The sequence below is a fragment of the Lineus longissimus genome, chromosome 5 (assembly GCF_910592395.1).
Source record: "Lineus longissimus chromosome 5, tnLinLong1.2, whole genome shotgun sequence".
Taxonomy (NCBI): Eukaryota; Metazoa; Nemertea; class Pilidiophora; order Heteronemertea; family Lineidae; genus Lineus; species Lineus longissimus.
In genome coordinates this window covers 8844251-8861670 of record NC_088312.1, presented here as the reverse complement: position 1 = coordinate 8861670, position 17420 = coordinate 8844251, and the positions used below count along the sequence as shown (strand labels likewise).

Sequence of the window (17420 nt, the reverse complement as noted above, 5' to 3'; positions counted from 1 at the left end):
GAAATCTGTCTTTTAGCGAGCTGAATGCCAGTCGTGTTTGGTATGAGTGCCAAGGGAACTTTTCACAACCATCATGCATGTCATGCAGCCATAAAAGACTACCGCTATGGATTCTTTGAACCAAATACGACCCAGGTAGGTGAGCCATTTAGAAAGAGTTCAAAGAAACATACAAAGAAACATACATTCGAAGCAATCCACACGGCAATTTTTCCAACTGAAGCCAGGTGAAGGACAGCTGACTCTTTTAACAACTTAAGGTATGTTGCGTTGGAGAGATTGCCTGATTGGAAAATCAAGGAGTGTTGATTGATTAAGACATTTCTCTCAACACAAATGAAACAAAACACATTTCTTTTAGGTGTTAGCATTGAGACAAGCGCTTCGGAATACGTAGCTGTCCCTGATTGAAATCAACAAAGGACATGCTCAGCAAGCAAATTAAAACGGCACAAAAAATCCTGCTCTAGGTTTTGTGTTTCGGACAAAAAATGCAATCAATATTGCCTGGACTCGTACTTTCTCAACGCAGCACACTTCTACAGATTCAGTGTTCAGACGTGAACAAACCCAATCACAATTTTGTATGCCACATCATACAATGTCATAAATAATGGTCAGCCAATAATCTGCATGTTTTCTTTACACTCCATTCCAATCGCGGAGTAAGCTAATCAATCTTGGAGCTTGCCTTGGATACCTTGCACGTCGCAAGATCAGTCCGGGACATCACGTACATCACGTTGTAAAACGGGGAGCCATTGAGAAACACTTCTCCACTTCCAGTCAATGTCAAGGCAACATCATGCATCATTTTGCTAGGGATTTCTTCTGTCACACTAGCAGATCAATTGAATTAACGATCATTGCAACCTTGCCTGGTGTGCCTGCCACCAATCAGGTCAAATGAAGATTTACAGGATTTTTATGAACATACCGGTCAATAGTAACTGGCAATGATGAAGCTTACCCTTTGTTCAATTTTTTAAATGATGTGAACTGGAGACACTGCTGGGTTATTTTGAGCTTGAATAAATGTGATGCAATGACATTTTAGTAATGACCTTCAGGGACAAGACAAATTAGATCTTGAATTAGAATCAAAAGAGAATGAGATCAATTCTGCTCCAAAACTACACTGTAGAAGCCTTTGCCTGAGATGACCTGTAGCACTAACATTACCGCCACTGACCTATTAGTCCTCACAGCTGATTGTCTATTCACAGATTGTCTTTATTCACAGCGTATCTCTTCATCAGAAAAACAAGACATCATTTATTCATTCAGGATTTACCCGTTGCAGACCCAACATGTCAAGAAACAGAATTCTACATAACACTTGGCAGCCGAGTTGTTAGAGAACTGCCAGAATCGGACAAGTACAACTTACATGAGAAAAATCTCAGAAGATGGTACCTATTGTCCAATATCTTTCCAGCCACTAAATTACCAGTACTGTCAAAGTTAGCAAAGAATGGCACTGCAATAAGTTAATTGTCAATAACGAGGATAAGCTCTATTCCTTGAAGTACCTGAATCCAACATTGGCCAAATATTTATGTGGTGTATTATTGCCAACAGTACTAACTACAGCAAGCACAATCACACCAGTTGGAGGATGGGATCCACGGGGAACCTTACACATAGATATCATCAGGCGATACCTGTGATTGCATTGTGTACTCCATGGTGATCACACAAAAGTACACGTGTATGGAGTTTGTCAACTGGCCATTACCGCGGCGCCCACATAGAACCACCAGTCACCACTGTTGATGCAGCAATTCAAGGTAAATGATTGAACCATCCTTGATCCATAAAAGGATTGTGGGTAAAGCCATAGTGATGGACAAACAAATAGATACAGAACCTTGTTCAATCAATGAGGGAGATTCAGCAGCCTGTATAAAGTGGACTGATCAAATATGACTTTGCTTCATCATATTGGGAGTTTACATTCAAAAATTATAAATTACATGACAAATTTATTCGTCAGGTATGGTACAGACAGACAGGGCAAGTCCAGCACCAGCCATTGTTTTTGACACCAAATATGTCGTGCTAGCAATACTGGGTGTTACAACTATAAACATCAATATTTGCTCACTAATATTCTTTGCATTATTTATATCTGTACTTTAGCTATATGCAGGTCAGCAACATGTGGTGTTGTAGTATGATTTCTATGACTGAGCTTATTTTATGCTGCAGGGTATGTAGAAATTAAGCTATCATTTCTGGGTTATTTACTCAATCAGTCAAACTAAATAACCCGGACAAGGTGGTGGCAACTTCAAATCTAGGTCCTTTTCACTGCTTGTGCGTATTCGAAATCAGCATCTGAAAATGTGAGACTGATATTGAGCCAATTAAAACATGTAAAATGTGCCGGTCAAATTTTTACAACATGGAATACTGTAATAGGCAAACATCTTTCCATAACTAGGGGCAATGCTTACAGTATAGCTGCAGTGACTGGCCTAACACAATTATCATTATCATTTGATATCAATCACCCAGCAACAAGCATTCATAGTCAGCAGGAAATGGACAGCACATCAGCATCAGCAACCCCAATTTTTATGAAATATGCTGAGGGTTGGAATATCAATAAATTATTGATTTGAGTTTTCCTCATGATTGGAAATGCCAGCTCGACGACAGAATGACAGCCCATAACCATTACAGAAATAATTTATAGCGCAAAGCTGCAGATTCATGTGAATATGCTTATGCTTCAATGCAGCTTGGCCTAATTAGGAATGATCCCCATGGATTAGGTAAAGCCTTCGTTTTGATAGAGGGAGTCTAATCGAACTCAGTTGAAGGCATGCAGATATTGTAAATCGTGAATTCATGGCTGAATAGCAACCACTCAGTATAATGAAGAGGAAATGAAATCAGTGGATGGTTGGGCAACTCACCGAAGAGATGCAAAGTAAAAAGTCACCACTAAGACATTTTAAAGTCTAAAGTCTTTGAATTTAATTGGGCCAGTATTCCCAAAATTCCGAAAACTTTCCTACAAAACTCTACGATATCCTCTTATACTTAAAAATTTGGGTGTGAGTCTCCATTGACGAATTTCTAATGACATGAATGACATTAACAGTTTTCTTTGAAATACAAAAATACTACACATCGTCACCATGGACACAACTCATTCTCATAAGAATACCTGAGTCATCAAACTAATTTTTTTTTCTTCATTTGAAAAATAAACTTGAATTCACTTGGTTGCTATGGCAATGCCAAAGCAGCATCAGCTCAGTTTTTAGAATCCATTTGAAATTAGTTGAATTACTGATAATTGGATCGGTTCTTCAGACTTAAGCGCACTATCAGAGGTAAGGAAGTTGGATCGGGTCTTTATAAGCGCTGATATTTCATGGATTGGAAACTTGATGTATTGTAGGTGATATGGCTGGATGGAGCCTTTGCATTTTTTGATTCAGCAGAGGCACAAACATGAAGATGAACTATTGCTTATTATAAGTGTCTGTTAGTGAGTTAGTTTGATGCATGCAGTTTACCTTCATTTACAATGTTCAGTGGAATCTCCCTTAGCAGACACCTCTCTATTAAGGACAACCTCTCTATTAAGGACACTAGTTTTGGTCCCAAATTGGTTCTTTCTATTCAATTTGACATCTCTAATTGGGACACCTCCCTATTACGATCAGTACTTGTCCGTCCTAAGGGTGTCCTTAATAGAGGGGTTCTGCTGTAGTTTGTTTGTGTAGTCTTCGGAGAGAGCCTGACCGACTGAAAAACTGGTCATTCCAACAAAATTTAATAGGTTTTTTGGCCCCTGACCAGTAATGAGTCATGTGTTCCACCTGGAGTGGATGTCAAAGGGTGACAGTGGCTCATGACATTACCATTCTCCGAAGTTCAATTGCCAATGTCTCCTGTGTTCAGAGTGTGCGCATTACTAGTAGGCCATTTAATTCGAAGAAGATGAATCAGAGCCCCAACTATCTGCGACTGCGTCAGCGCGCGACAGACGAAGGCCTAATATAGTAATATACGACACTCAAGAAGTTGGCCCGGAATTCAGTTGTGGCGGTACGCTTTGAGCCTATAATCATGCTGTGAACAGCACAGCACTGCACGGTTACCGTGTATATGTAAAATTGTAGACTACACTGAACACTCCATGCACTCAACACTGCACTACACGTCATGGTGTAGTCTGTACTGTTGACAGTGTAGTTTGTACATGAATGAACGTGTTGACATCGAAAAGGTTTTCAAGAATTTCTAATCAAAATATCTTACCTAACTGGCGACAAAAAGGCCAGTTCCTAGGCACGGAACCAAAATGATTTACTTGGAGTTTATGTCGAGGTATGGTAGATTGTTTTTGAATACGAGTTTATGCAGGAAAAGAGAAATAATCACCACAAAACTCATTTATTTTGGGAATCACCTTTCCCGAATGAATGCACACTCCGCACTTACAGAAAACGCTGCATTCTCATTGGTCAATAATCAGTGAGATGTATTTCCGGGTTGGGTGTTTACGTCACGGGAAGCCGTCCCCATGGCAACTGCCTAACTAATAGTTCGTGATGGTCCGTGAACACAGCATTTTCTATCTTCCGGAGGGGGGGGGGGGGGGGGGGGGGGGGAGGGGAAGGGGGGGGAGGTGGCATTTCTGGTGATACTTTTACTTGATACAGGGCGGGCAAAATCTATGAGATTCTCCCCGCGCAATTGTCTTTGTGGTTTAGAGGAAGAAGGGACAGGCTTTCTTTAGATTAGAGGAGGCAAGGCCCCCCCAAGGATGGACTTGAGATATTAATGATCTCATTTGAGGATAGTTTCCGTGATTCTATTTTACCACGAGCACGCCTAAAAACTGCGCAGTTCTAGCGCTGCCGCGATTTCAAAAGTTGTACATCGTTATTTATAATTGTAAACTTAGAATAAAAACTAAAATTAAAAGTACTGACACTTTGTTTGTTTTATTGTATGGCATAACACTACAGGATCGGAGCTGCAGGAAATAAGATAATCAGGAGATAAAACCTGTATTCCAGTAGTACCGTCAAATAAGCTTAAGCGACGGTGGTGCTGTTCCGTGGCCAAAAGTGGAACTGAAATCCTCGGCCGAAACTTTCAGTTCTATTCTCTACCGTTAGACTGCACTAGTGTCGCCCCAATCTCCCGGTCTTCGATCCGTGTCGAATTTTACATGCACCCACTGAAATTCTCACAGAGTCAGTAGGTCAAGTGAGACTTGACACCGACAATCACCATTGACGACGCTTGGAGAATGCCGGGAGTCTACATCAAATTGACGGGCACAATCACAGGTTGTGACATTGTCCTAGCTATGCCACCGGAGTAATGTCAATACTAGAATAAAAGTACAAAAGTTAAGAAAACTGCCCCGAAGGCAATGAAAAAGAATGTGAGACAGCTTATTTACAATACGCCTTTATTTACAATTTAATACCGGCAGTCGAACGATGCGGCATTCACATAATATATAAAATGTCTTCTTGAAAATCATAGCACATCTAATATCTTACAGGCAGCATTTTGGAACGAATAAATTTATATTTTACCCGCGGACTTTACTTTAAGAGGCATTCATAAAATCCGCCAAGTATAGGTGTTTCATAGTTTGAGTTCGATATTTAAAGTTTTTCAATCACAACAACAAAAAGGTAGATGGCTCACGAAAGGATAATAATTGACGAAACTGTTGATAGCCTACATAGAATAAGGCGCACTTCATGAATGCAACACTATTAAGATTTTAAGTCTACAGGTAGCGTTCTTAGGAAGAATATGCCGCAGAAACGTTTCTTTTATGATAGTAGGTATAATATGGCACATGTTAATGGCTCATGAGAACCATGCAAGACTGCGGCCCGCCGCTATTGGTGTTCGAAGTCCCGACAATACCATTTCATCCTCCGGTCGAGGCTTTGACTTCCTATGCCCTTGGTACGCTTAGTCCAAATATGAAGATGCCGGTGGGGTATGAGATACCTCGACAGTCAATAATCAAACGCCACGAAAGGAAACAGAAAAGAGTACAACAGGACGACACCAAAACACAATCACCCCAAGCACGTCCCCGTCCTTATTGAATTTCCCTACACCCAATAGTGCACATTGTCAAATAAATTGATCATTTATATGTTAAAGTAATAATTAAGAATTGTGTACTATGTACTATATCAGCACTTTTTACCAAAAAATTAAAGATGGCAGTGTTTTATATTATGCAAGCCTGTGTCGGACAAGAGATTCTATGGAAAAATAGACAACACAGAACCGACACCATCTGATACAAGTCCATAACGCCACAGACGTTTCACAAAACTAACTTTGTGCGCGTTTATCTATATTTACAGTATATGAGTGGATGTAAGTAGAGTGACGTATACCAGTATAGATGCAATTGGGATGAAAACTTACAATATACAGATATATAAAAATGATTGGTAGTAAGTCGATTACCTCCAATGAGATTTTTACAATGATTATCGTAATTTAGTTTGTGGTCTACACTGGATGAGCCATGTTGTATAGCCTTGTGGGATAACACAGCATGCAGACCCTCCAAACGACCAGCGGCTTCATCTCCGCCACAGGACTGATACATGTAGGCCTAATAATAGTTTATGCAGACTGGACACAGAAGAAGTAGTAGCGTCTTGTCACCTCGGTACATGTCTGCTCATCAAGCTACAGCTAGTCATTTACAAATTAAAGCGCTTAACAGCTGTTCCTTTTGAAAATCAAATGATCCCAGGCATGTTATTTACATACATTGTTAGTATATGTTATTTGTCAATTTGAGCGATAGCAGAAGGCAAGTCTGAAAATCGACATCTTCTGATTCTTATATGAATGAATGTCTCAAGGGAATTCCTTTTGGTCCCTTAATTTTGGAAAAAGGACCCTCTCTTACTTTCCTTTGCCTTCTCAAACATGTCCCCTCGACCCCTTACAACTTTTGCCGCCCCCTCTCGCCAGCCAGTACACAGTAATTGCAACAGCATCAGGTAACATCAGATGGAATCCTAATTAAGGCGCATGTCGAGAATGATTCCTGCGTCCCATATATCCATCCTACCCTGTCATGGCCGTAGCCATAAATTCATTTCCTTGTTGTGAAAAAGAAATTCACTTTCCATCTCGATTTTATTATTTCTAGTACTGAATGATTTTTGGAACGTGTTTCAAGCATACAACTCCTTTCCTGGGACGGCGGTATGATGTGATCCATGTGCTCCATGGTACGCTCCTGATACCCCAGGCCCAGGGCCTGACAGCATGCCAGTCAGGGGCACATGTAGATTAAGTCCGTTATCCATCATATCTGCTTGCGGTGACCGCCGTTTTCGGGCTGGCTTCTTCGAGGACCCCATGCACTGCAGTGCGAACCGTAATTCGGTTCCCATCTCCGAACACAGCGATTCCTGAAACGAAAACGCACCGTTTGGATATTTAAATATCTCGGCTCAGTGATTGTGACATCCCTTTCGATGCATAACGCCAGCAGTGTATGACGGGTCATATGAGCCAGGCTCTTGGGTTTGCCTCTTGGGTTTGACAAAAAGCTACAGGTGGTAAGAAAGGGCAAGATGACAGAAAACTATATGTCAATTGCGAAAATGTTATCAATTTCAGAACTGCACATGGATTCCCACAGATGACAATTCGGTTGAATAAGATATCGTTTAAGGGATGAAAGTTTAAGCTGTTGTACATAGGAATTCCGAGGACCGTTTTAAAATAATGATACTGTTAAAAGTCAGCTTACTGTTGAGTCTAGTTTTGATGATCGCTGAATCTTTTTTTCAAGTGACCGAGTCTTGAAAAGCCAAAGCGAACAAGATATTCAGACAAGAGAACAAACACTTAGAATAGATGCACAACACTGGATATACTTATCACAGGTCACTGACAAACGTTAACACTGGGTTACTGATGAAACATCGCTTGCGCTACACCAGAAAACTCTCCAGTCAGTCTTCGATTGGAGGTACTGGTCTACAACTGTCCACAGTCTACTATGAAGAAAGAGTTGCCTCGTTGGACGTCTGATGAGTGGTGCTCTAGTGTCGGGGTCACTTTCAACAAAATCAATGACGCTAAAAAGCGCTGTCGAGAGGTTACCAAAGAATCAACTTGTTTTCTAAACCGTAGGCTATGTGACCAGATTCTCTAAGGAATCTCGGCGTTCGGCTCCCCCATTCTGGAGAGAATGACATCGCTTTGGCGACATCTTGCCCAATACTTAGTGAATGTCGCAGAAACAGGTCAAAGACTGGCAACCACCAGCAGTGAATCATGACCTTCATCTTTACACGGATGTATAGCATATATCTGTGGTGCTATACATCCGTGATCTCTACTTGCACGACAAGATGTGTGGAGGAGAACGACTACTTCAAATATGGCGGATTTATCACCAAAACGGGAATCTCTGTCTTCAGCGAATGCAAAGAAGAGGAAAAAACGACTGCTTTCTTAATAAGTTAACAAGTCAGAAGAAGAAGAAGAACATTTTGATGTTAGTTTGAACAACAAAGGTAAATATCAACAGGGTTCTTAAAGAAATTACCATGTTGTAAAGGAACGCTGAGGACATTTCAAATACAAACCTTGTAATACTTACCAAATATAGATATACTAAGGATAACATGGGTTCGACCATAATCACAAACACCTGAGGACGACTGTTGACTGGACTTGCCCTATTAGTCCCCTTCAACGACTGGCTAGCTATATTTTCTTAGAGTGAAGAAGTTCCCTCGATTTGGGTTGAAGAAATCCCATTGGTATTTCCACTGCGAATTCCTCAGACCCAAGAGATGGCATATATGCCTGGTTTACCGGGTATGAATGCACTGCCTGACGGGATGGCATGATTGTATGCTCGAGAAAGCGTTTACTCCGGACAACTACCAATAACAGTCGCCCTCCGGTGTTGAGGTTAGTTTGGACAATACCTACATGCCTCCTTACCTTGTCTTCATCAGCGTTCTTCCTCGCCTTCCAGATGAACTCGCCGATAGCAACAATGGTGGAGAGAGCGAGGCCCCCTAGCAACACAACAAATACACCACCAACATTCTCCACGCCAAGTTCGTTGGCGTCTTTGTTGTTGGGGTCGGTGTTATCACATTTTCCGCCCCCGCTTTTCTCCTTCCACCATTCATTGTACAGGAGTTGGAGTTTTTGTTCTTCTTGTAGCCGTAATATGGCGTCAGATAAGATATCTCGGTAGGGAGAACCTGTGGAGACACAATAAGAGAGTGCAACAAAACTTAAGAGTAGGGCGAGCCCCAACAAGGAAAGAGACAACAGGGTCCGTGCGAACGGGAAACTCCCACTCCAAGATCTACCTTATCAAACCACGGAATCAACAAACACCACCAAAGCACTTGGAAAAAATGGCAAAGACTCTCCGTTTAAAAAATCGTGTTCTTCCCTGGAGGGGAGATAAAGAAGAACAGGATATCATGTAAGTCTTTTTGATTCATTTTCAGGAAGAAGTTTTTCTGGTGGAGCAAGCCAGTAGGTTAGGAATTTACGTAAGCCTTAACCAACCTCTCGGTGTCCCTATACCATAGCCCTTGGAGTCCAACAAGCCTCCCACCATCATCAAGTCACACTGCCTCTGGGTAAAGTATTCGTTCATTGTTGACTCAAGCAGATAGGCATAGCCTCCTTGGTGCACTTTTTCTATGCCCTGGGTGGTGGAGTTCACGAAAACACTCTCTGGCTGGCTGCTCATGAAGTTCCACATCCTCTCGTAGGTGGCGATCTTTGAAGTCTGCAGCAGGTAAGAGAAGGAAGTGAGCGACAGAAACTAAGACAACATAAACGTCAGCCAATGGGCATTATCAGCAGTGTATATTCAGGACGCGGACCCGATCGTCCTCTGCGTGCTGACTGATTATGGATGACAACTTCAGATTTCAACTGCAGTTCCCCTCGATACGCTTGTATCCTTTTAAACGTTTACCATTGGAGAAACTGATGACAGATGACAGATGACAATGATAATGACGTCAATTCTACATGATCCCAACACTATTTGAAACATTACTTGGGTATGGTATTCTGTGTTTCAACTGGTTAAATGTTTACTGATAGTCGTTATAAATACGAGATTGTCTTTGCTGTTCAGAATTCTCTTTGGAAACATTCCGATTACAGATAACATCCTTAGCTTTCTGGTCACGATAAAATGGACGACAGATAACAGGATGACATGCCAAAGGTTGTACGTCATCCTGCAGCAACAGGTCATGCTAATGAATGAGTGACATGCTCACGGGACCTTGTACAAATAACGTCTTTGCAAAGGACCAAAACATCAGCCTCCATTTTGAACGCAAAATGCTCGAGTAGAATTGCGAGAAAGTGTCATGAACGGAACTAACAGGTCACTGCATTATGGCCATGCTTAATTCATTCGTGAGAGCTTACGTATCATCACAGTAATAGCAAAACCCAAAGGAAATCTTTATCAACTAAGACTAGCTTCAGAATGCTTACTGAAATGAGTGGGACTTTAGGTATCTAGCTTTCCATTACATATGATGTTGGGGCATAATTTCGTTTTGGAACACCACTGATACGACAGACCAAGCCAAACGGCTGAGCAAACGAGATATCGGACTCATTCATAAGCATTCTCTCAGCAAAGCATCCTATTAATCACCTAGTCGAACGCGAAGCCAAACAGTATCATAACCAAAGCTTCATTTTACTCTTCCTGTCGGAGTGATATCATCTCCTCAAGTTGCTGCACATCTCTTACAGTAATGTTTGTTTATCGTTCGTTGCTTACAAAGCGATTTCTTTTAACCTGGCGGAACTTATATGATATTCTTTAAAGCCAAAGACGCACATTCATAAAGAGTGAAACCAAGCTTTTTAACGCAGCACATAAAACGTCAAAATAGCAGCAACACAAAAAAGGCTGCCATGAAGTTGCGTTCTTCACATTTTTGTAGGCCATAACCTAAGACCGAAGTAAGTTTTAAGCGACCGTTTTGCAACTGGTAAGCTAATATGAAACTAAAGACGGTGGAAGGTACTGGGAAAGGTACGCTAGGGAATCTGCGAAATCATGGCAGACCCAACTGGAGGGAATGGTAACTACTTGAGTTCTATCAGAAGGTGTGTCCATTGGTCCCAGAAGGAATTTTCGACAAATAGTTGGTCAAAAAGGAATTGATGATGCAAGTAGCTATTGTAGAGGTTCTCCAAGAATTAAAGTGTCCACCCTCTAAGTGAACGATAGTGCTAAGGATGCAAATTATAGACAGCCTGATCGGTGTAGGAGAGATCTATTCCTGGTTATGGAAATGATGGAAGGGTGTCTTATACAGTACATTTCAATCTGATCACAGTGCCCAATCTAATGAATATCGGTTACGGCCACAATGGACTCACCCGAATCGTTTCTCAAACTCGTTTTAGAGGGGGGTGTAATGCACTCCTTTCACCACTCAATTTCACAGGACCGGAATACGGTCAAACGATTGGGCACCGTGTTGATTGGTTTCAAAGTGACTTGTCGTTGGGGAAGGTGTCACCAAGTTAGAATACCTTATATTACCACCGCTACTACTCCTGTATCAATTATCCGTGCTACCAAGGGAGCTGAAGAGGTTAGAGCAAATGCAGGCTGCCAGGCCAAGGTACCAATACCAAAAAATGTTACCTTGAAGAAAGTATATGTGGATCCATTGACTATAGTGCCATACTTAATCTCACTCTGTTTAGAGAGGTCTTTGGCACTGTTTATGGGAGCAATCATCCTCTCCACTGTTAGGAACGCAGCCAAGTTGGCCGTGTATGAGGAGACCATGATAAGGGTAAAGAACCACCAAAGACCCCCTATCATCCTGGTCGAGATGGCTTTGGGGGCTAGGTCTGAGCCTGAAAGTTTAAAGGATTGATAACGACAAGACAACGGTTGGGTGTTTTAGTGGCAAATGAGTTGGATCCAACGCACTGAACGTGTTTGGATGAGATCCGGACCAAAATTGCCACTGGTCACATTTCTGGAGAAAGGGCTTTTCTGTCATGTTGGAATCTGAAATAATGAGCGAATGAAGATGAAGATGAAGACTATTGGAGTGAGACTCTAAAGCTCGGTGACTGGTCTATACTGATACGACGTCTTCCTCATGTGGTGCCAGCGGTAGGCCAAAGCCGAAGCAGAATGTAATTCACAGCTTGTGCTCCTGTTGAGGAAGCTGTCAAATCAGCATAGTGATCCAACAAAAACAATAGTGAACTTCAGAGCCTCGACATACACGACATACCTTAAAGAAAGTATACGTAGAGCCATTAATAATAGTTCCATATTTGATATCAGTTTGTTTGGACAGATCTTCGGCACTCTGGATTGGAGAAATCATTCTCTCCACAGTTAGGAAGGCGGCTAAGTTGGCGGTGTAGGAAGAGATCATGATTAGGGTGAAGAACCACCATATCCCGCTGCAGATCCTGGTCGAGTAGGCCCGCGGCGCTACCTCGGATCCTAAAAGAAGGCAAGAACTTTATCTTTAGAAAAAGAAGATATTTATGAGTATAGGAACGCTTTCAGGTCCTCCGATTCCCCGCATTGGTTGATTAGAGTCAGTTGAAACCATAATCTACGAAGACCTTCCCCACGACAGGAAGAGGTGCCCGTCAATCGTCCAAGCAGATGAACTCCCTAATGGTACAATAGCCACTGTACAATGTATTTGTAATTCATCAGTGGTGATAACGACTCTTCCCAGTCACGGGGATGTTGAAATCCACATCCACATCCTCATCTACATTATTCAACGTAGACTCAATGTCTTCCTCACAAAAAGCCAATGCAGGAGTTTTGAATGTTTCATATTTGTAAGAGTCTGGTGATTCAACTGACAGAACACGCACTGTCAGTCGTTCCGTAGGTTCTGCTCCAGTAAAACAATGGCATCAGGATATGTTTATTTGGGTAATAGGGGCGTTAGATCAGCCTGGCACTCTCACGGTAAAGTGAAACCAACCGGACGGACTTACAATGCGTGCATGTCACGTGAATTACCACATCGATATCCGCTCTTTTTTTAAACACTTGTCATTCTTCCTTCTTTCGGCGTCCATTAACCTCTCAGTATCTAACAGGCTAGTTTCGTGAAAATGAAAAACCGATCGATGGGATACGTATTTCTACTACTTTCATAGCCTACGTTAATAGCCTAACACAGTAACTATCACCACGATGTACTCCACGACTGATACACCGTTTATATATACAAGACAACAAGGATTCATTAGGGATGAATCCTTGAATAAAGGGATATCACATGTACGTATTGTAAGATACACATTCACAGACAGATTCAACTAGAGCGGTTTCCCGCTTGTCTCAGCCGCGGTAAGATGCATTTGGTTCCAACGGGTGTTTGGTAATTCAAATCACCTGCTAGCGCAGTCCACTGGGAACGGAAATATCATCAAAAGACGCCTCTACCTGCAACACAGGATATTTCAATTACCAAATAACTGATGGAGCAATGTGTAGTTTTGCCGTGGCTGCGATCAAAGCGCTATAGGACGAGGCAACTTATCATAAACTCAAAGATAATTGTCACTCTTGGCTTTCAAAGGTCAGGATGTTAGTATCAAGCATTTTGTTTAATTTGGCGTGAATCTTACAATAACTGACCTCTCTACCCAGAGCTATTGTATAAAACCATCTAGAAGAATAAAACCCCAGGTCCTACATTGTACATGTAATTAACGGTATTTACAAACTCCATGGAGTGCCGAGGTTAAGAACTTGGTGTACCAAAATGCTGTTATGCAACCTTTTTTCCAAATCAATGATGATGACTGTCTTTGCATGGTGATTTTACCACCATTAAGTTGCCAACTTTCACCTCTAAGCATTCATTCTCATTTTAACTTAGCTGCATTATTCGCATTTTGGGATACCCCGTATGACCGGTAACATATACAAAATTTTAAGAACATGCTTTCATGCACATACTGGTGCAAGACATACATGACAATTGACATCGTAATGTTGAATAGTACAATAAGCTGAACCAGGTAAAAGAAGCCCAATTTTTGGTACCATTAAGAAGAATTTCGGAAAACAAAGTGCATGTAGTCAGGTTAGCTCCGGTAAATTCATCATCTCCAAGGTAATTATCCATGAGCTAATCAGCTGTATTGTGAGGAATCATTTCCGGACAAATTCTTCAGAAATCAATGAATGGTACTTCCTCACACACAGGGGGAAAGCCACTTTGATATCAGCAAGAGTAATATGACTTTGAGAATAAATAAAGACCAGTCTTTGAGTAATTCTTGCCAATATCAAAAGTTGAGGTCTAATCCGCGCAATCCGCTTCCCTGTGTGCGCGGTCGACGCAGATAATCTTTTACTTTTTATTTGAAAAATCAGCTTAGTTGACCAGGTTCAACTTTTTTCCATCAGATGGTAAGCTAAGCTTTAGGCAGATCTACAGATTCCCGCAAATCCGATATCCACAAAGACACGCTGGAATAAATTGGGTTACGCTGAAAAAAGTCTAAACAGAACGAGAATAAGGACAAGGTTGGGGGGTGTAACTTCTGCTGCGACGACCACAACGATCCAATCGGGTACATGTATGATCGGTACTGAAATGAATTTGACAACGGACGCTGGGGGACAGGGATGTGCAACATGCAGAAAAGAAGAGTGCGACTGAAATATAGAGTGACACATAACGGGTTGTTAGGTGTATATCTACCTATGGGCCCTTGAGTCATCAAAGAGAGAGAATGCGATAAACAAAAGATCCCGCGTGGATGCAAAGTGATACCTCATAATAGAATTGAAAATTAGTCATTATTAAATCAATTTGAAATCGTGGGCTTGCATAACGTTTGAGTAGCATTCTTTAAAACTGTCTCTTTTTCAGGTTACAAAATCTGACACAACATCGCATCTTCATTTTTTCCAATGGTTCACAAAATTGATGCGGGTACAACATGAATGCGCGTTCCATTCCAACAATCGGCGAGATTTTACGACACGCCGTAAAGCATCAGCCATGACAGAGCATGCGCAACCGCAGCCACCATTTTTTGCATCTCATGAAAATGCTCTCATTCTCATTCCATACATGAACAAAATCCAAACTGAAAACGGAGTATTTTTAGATAGTGTATAGCTGAAATATGCAGAAGATTATCATGGTGTCAAGACAAATACATTATACCTTCGCTGTGAAATTTCAATGATAAACAGAAGAAAGTCAAAAAGTTGCCAATTTATGCAATATTGAGGATAAGCAGTCGCCACTAGAATACAGATAGTGGTATTGCGACTTGACCTTTTTAAGAATCATTGGTTCCACGGTCCCCATTCAAACCGTAACGTTTTGTTTTTCTCCACTAGTGCGCGGCTTTGCTCATGCATAACTAATCGCCTCCACTACTTTTGCAGTTGTTCAGGGAAATACTAAGGGGTGATAGCTTATTTCATCTCCTGTCACCCCTTCCATTGAATACTTTATTAACTAAATGCTACCAGCGCGATAAGTTATGCATGAACGACATCCGGTATATACGGTTAAGATTTTTGGTTTTGGTTTTGGGACTGTGGGTTCTGTATCAACTGACATCGCAGTGTGAGATGGTGGTTAGTGACACTGAAAATTACTCTCCAGTTCAGAATGAAATTTCCAAAGGAAAATGGGTTATGTTCCATAGTCTCCAACGACAACCATGACATGTCACAAATAATGTGTCTCTTCTGGGACTGTTTGTAAACAGCCTCCAATTGAAACTCGAGAGTTTCAAGACGGTTGAAGATTCTGGTCCACAGATCATCCTGAATGAAAAAAGCTGTCTCAGGAATCCTTTGTCAGGTATCAATAAGAAAATATACGAAACATTTGGCCACTCTTCCTCGAGAATTTCTTCCAAACAAGAGAGTTGGATGATTGTAAAACTGATACTTACCCTGTTGCATAAGAGAGCCTATGGTGAACCACAAACTGTTCATGATGGTAAACTGATTCTCCACGATGTCCGAGTCGGGGTTGCACGGATGTGGATTGTACCATTCATAGGGACTAAACCGGGCCAAGACAAACAGCAAGAAGCTCACCACGAGGTAGGCGATTAGCATGTACAGCCAGACATCGAGGGAAAGCGGTGATAAGAAACTGAAAAGTTCCGGATTTTTCTTCTCTGGTCTTTTGAATAAGATGCTGATGCCAAGATTCATGAAGGGTTTCGTGAAGTCGATGACCTTTTCGCGGATGTAACTGATGGTTAAGGAAGCAACTGCGAGGTCTGCTTTCTGAAAACGTGATATTTGGATCATAAATTAACAAGATGAAACTCAACTTTAATTTGTAAAAAAACGGTGTAATGAGTACGGAATTACATGTATATGCATATGGTGAACATGGTGATTACAATAACAGTCATAGCCTATCATAAGTTCGTTTTCTCCATCTCATCAAATCACATTCCCGAACCTGCTATGTCCAACTACAAATGTAGGATGAGAACAAAAAATGAACGGCTTTATCAATGTTTTAGGAGGTGATAATCTAAAAAAGTAAAGGACCTTTGCAAAGAGATTAAAAAATGAAATGATACGTTGTCTTTTTTGGTACACTATCTTACCTTCTCTATCAGTTCCCCGACCATACCGTTCCACTTGGTCGTTCCGGGATTATTAGAATCAACGGGAGACCCGTAGTTCCCATCGTAAACAATATGAATCTCGTATTTAAAGTTGGGCACGATTTTGGCAATTTCTTTTAGCAGATCTATGCAGTAACCACTGAATCTGTCGTTCCCGTGAAGTTCGCGGCCAAAATCATCATGCGTGTTGAAGAAAACGAATGGGGAATCCTGTAGAATGTACAAATAGTACATTACTATGATAAAATTAATGATGAAATACAACTTTGTGAGGGTTCACGAGAACCTGACATAGGCCTATTCCCAGTCCCCAAAAACATAAATGTCACCAAATTATTCGTACTGAAACGAAATCATTACCAATGACCCAAATAATCCTATTATTCATGCAGTTGAAATTTCAGACTCATTATTTCACTGGACGGTTTTTGAGGTAATTAGTGTTCAAGTTCCCGATGATGTATTGGCCCATCCGATATAAATTGGAGATTTGAAGAGAAGGTAATGGGAAGTAGTATGCTAATTGTGTTCATCTGCTGAATTAACCAATGATCGAATTTCATGTGTCTTCACGTACTTAAGTTAGAAAGAAGAACGTGACACAATTTTTTAAACAAGTTTGATTTTAATGAGTCGAGCTTGTCAACTGCAGTGTCTTCTTTAGGACTCAAAAGATACGGTAATGTGCTTGGCTCATTAGAATCAAAGTTGTTCGAAATAAATGGTGTCACGTT

General features: G+C 41.2%; 2 protein-coding genes across 12 annotated transcripts in view; both read right to left on the bottom strand.

Annotated features, from left to right (window-relative positions):
- Positions 1-4446, bottom strand: part of LOC135488777 (tubby protein homolog) — a 52137-nt gene extending 47691 nt beyond the window's left edge. The window contains exon 1 of the mRNA XM_064773584.1: positions 4282-4446. The gene's annotated coding sequence lies outside the window, so the exon portion shown is untranslated. The remainder of the gene's footprint in view (positions 1-4281) is intronic.
- Positions 4447-5447: 1001 nt separating this feature from the next.
- The window catches only part of LOC135487389 (glutamate receptor ionotropic, kainate 2-like), a 45701-nt gene continuing 33728 nt past the window's right edge, over positions 5448-17420 (bottom strand). For 5 of the 11 annotated variants that reach the window (XM_064770979.1, XM_064770984.1, XM_064770985.1 and 2 more), the window contains 7 exons: positions 16666-16896; positions 15991-16333; positions 14775-14846; positions 12318-12535; positions 9583-9808; positions 8986-9266; positions 5448-7445 (listed from right to left, as the gene is read on the bottom strand). In XM_064770979.1, coding sequence (XP_064627049.1) covers positions 7206-7445; positions 8986-9266; positions 9583-9808; positions 12318-12535; positions 14775-14846; positions 15991-16333; positions 16666-16896 — 1611 coding nt within the window. In that variant the 3' untranslated portion in view covers positions 5448-7205. Of the gene's footprint in view, positions 7446-8985; positions 9267-9582; positions 9809-11710; positions 11929-12317; positions 12536-14774; positions 14847-15990; positions 16334-16665; positions 16897-17420 lie in introns of all 11 variants that reach the window. The other 6 variants (XM_064770986.1, XM_064770990.1, XM_064770983.1 and 3 more) reach the window with 5 other exon arrangements.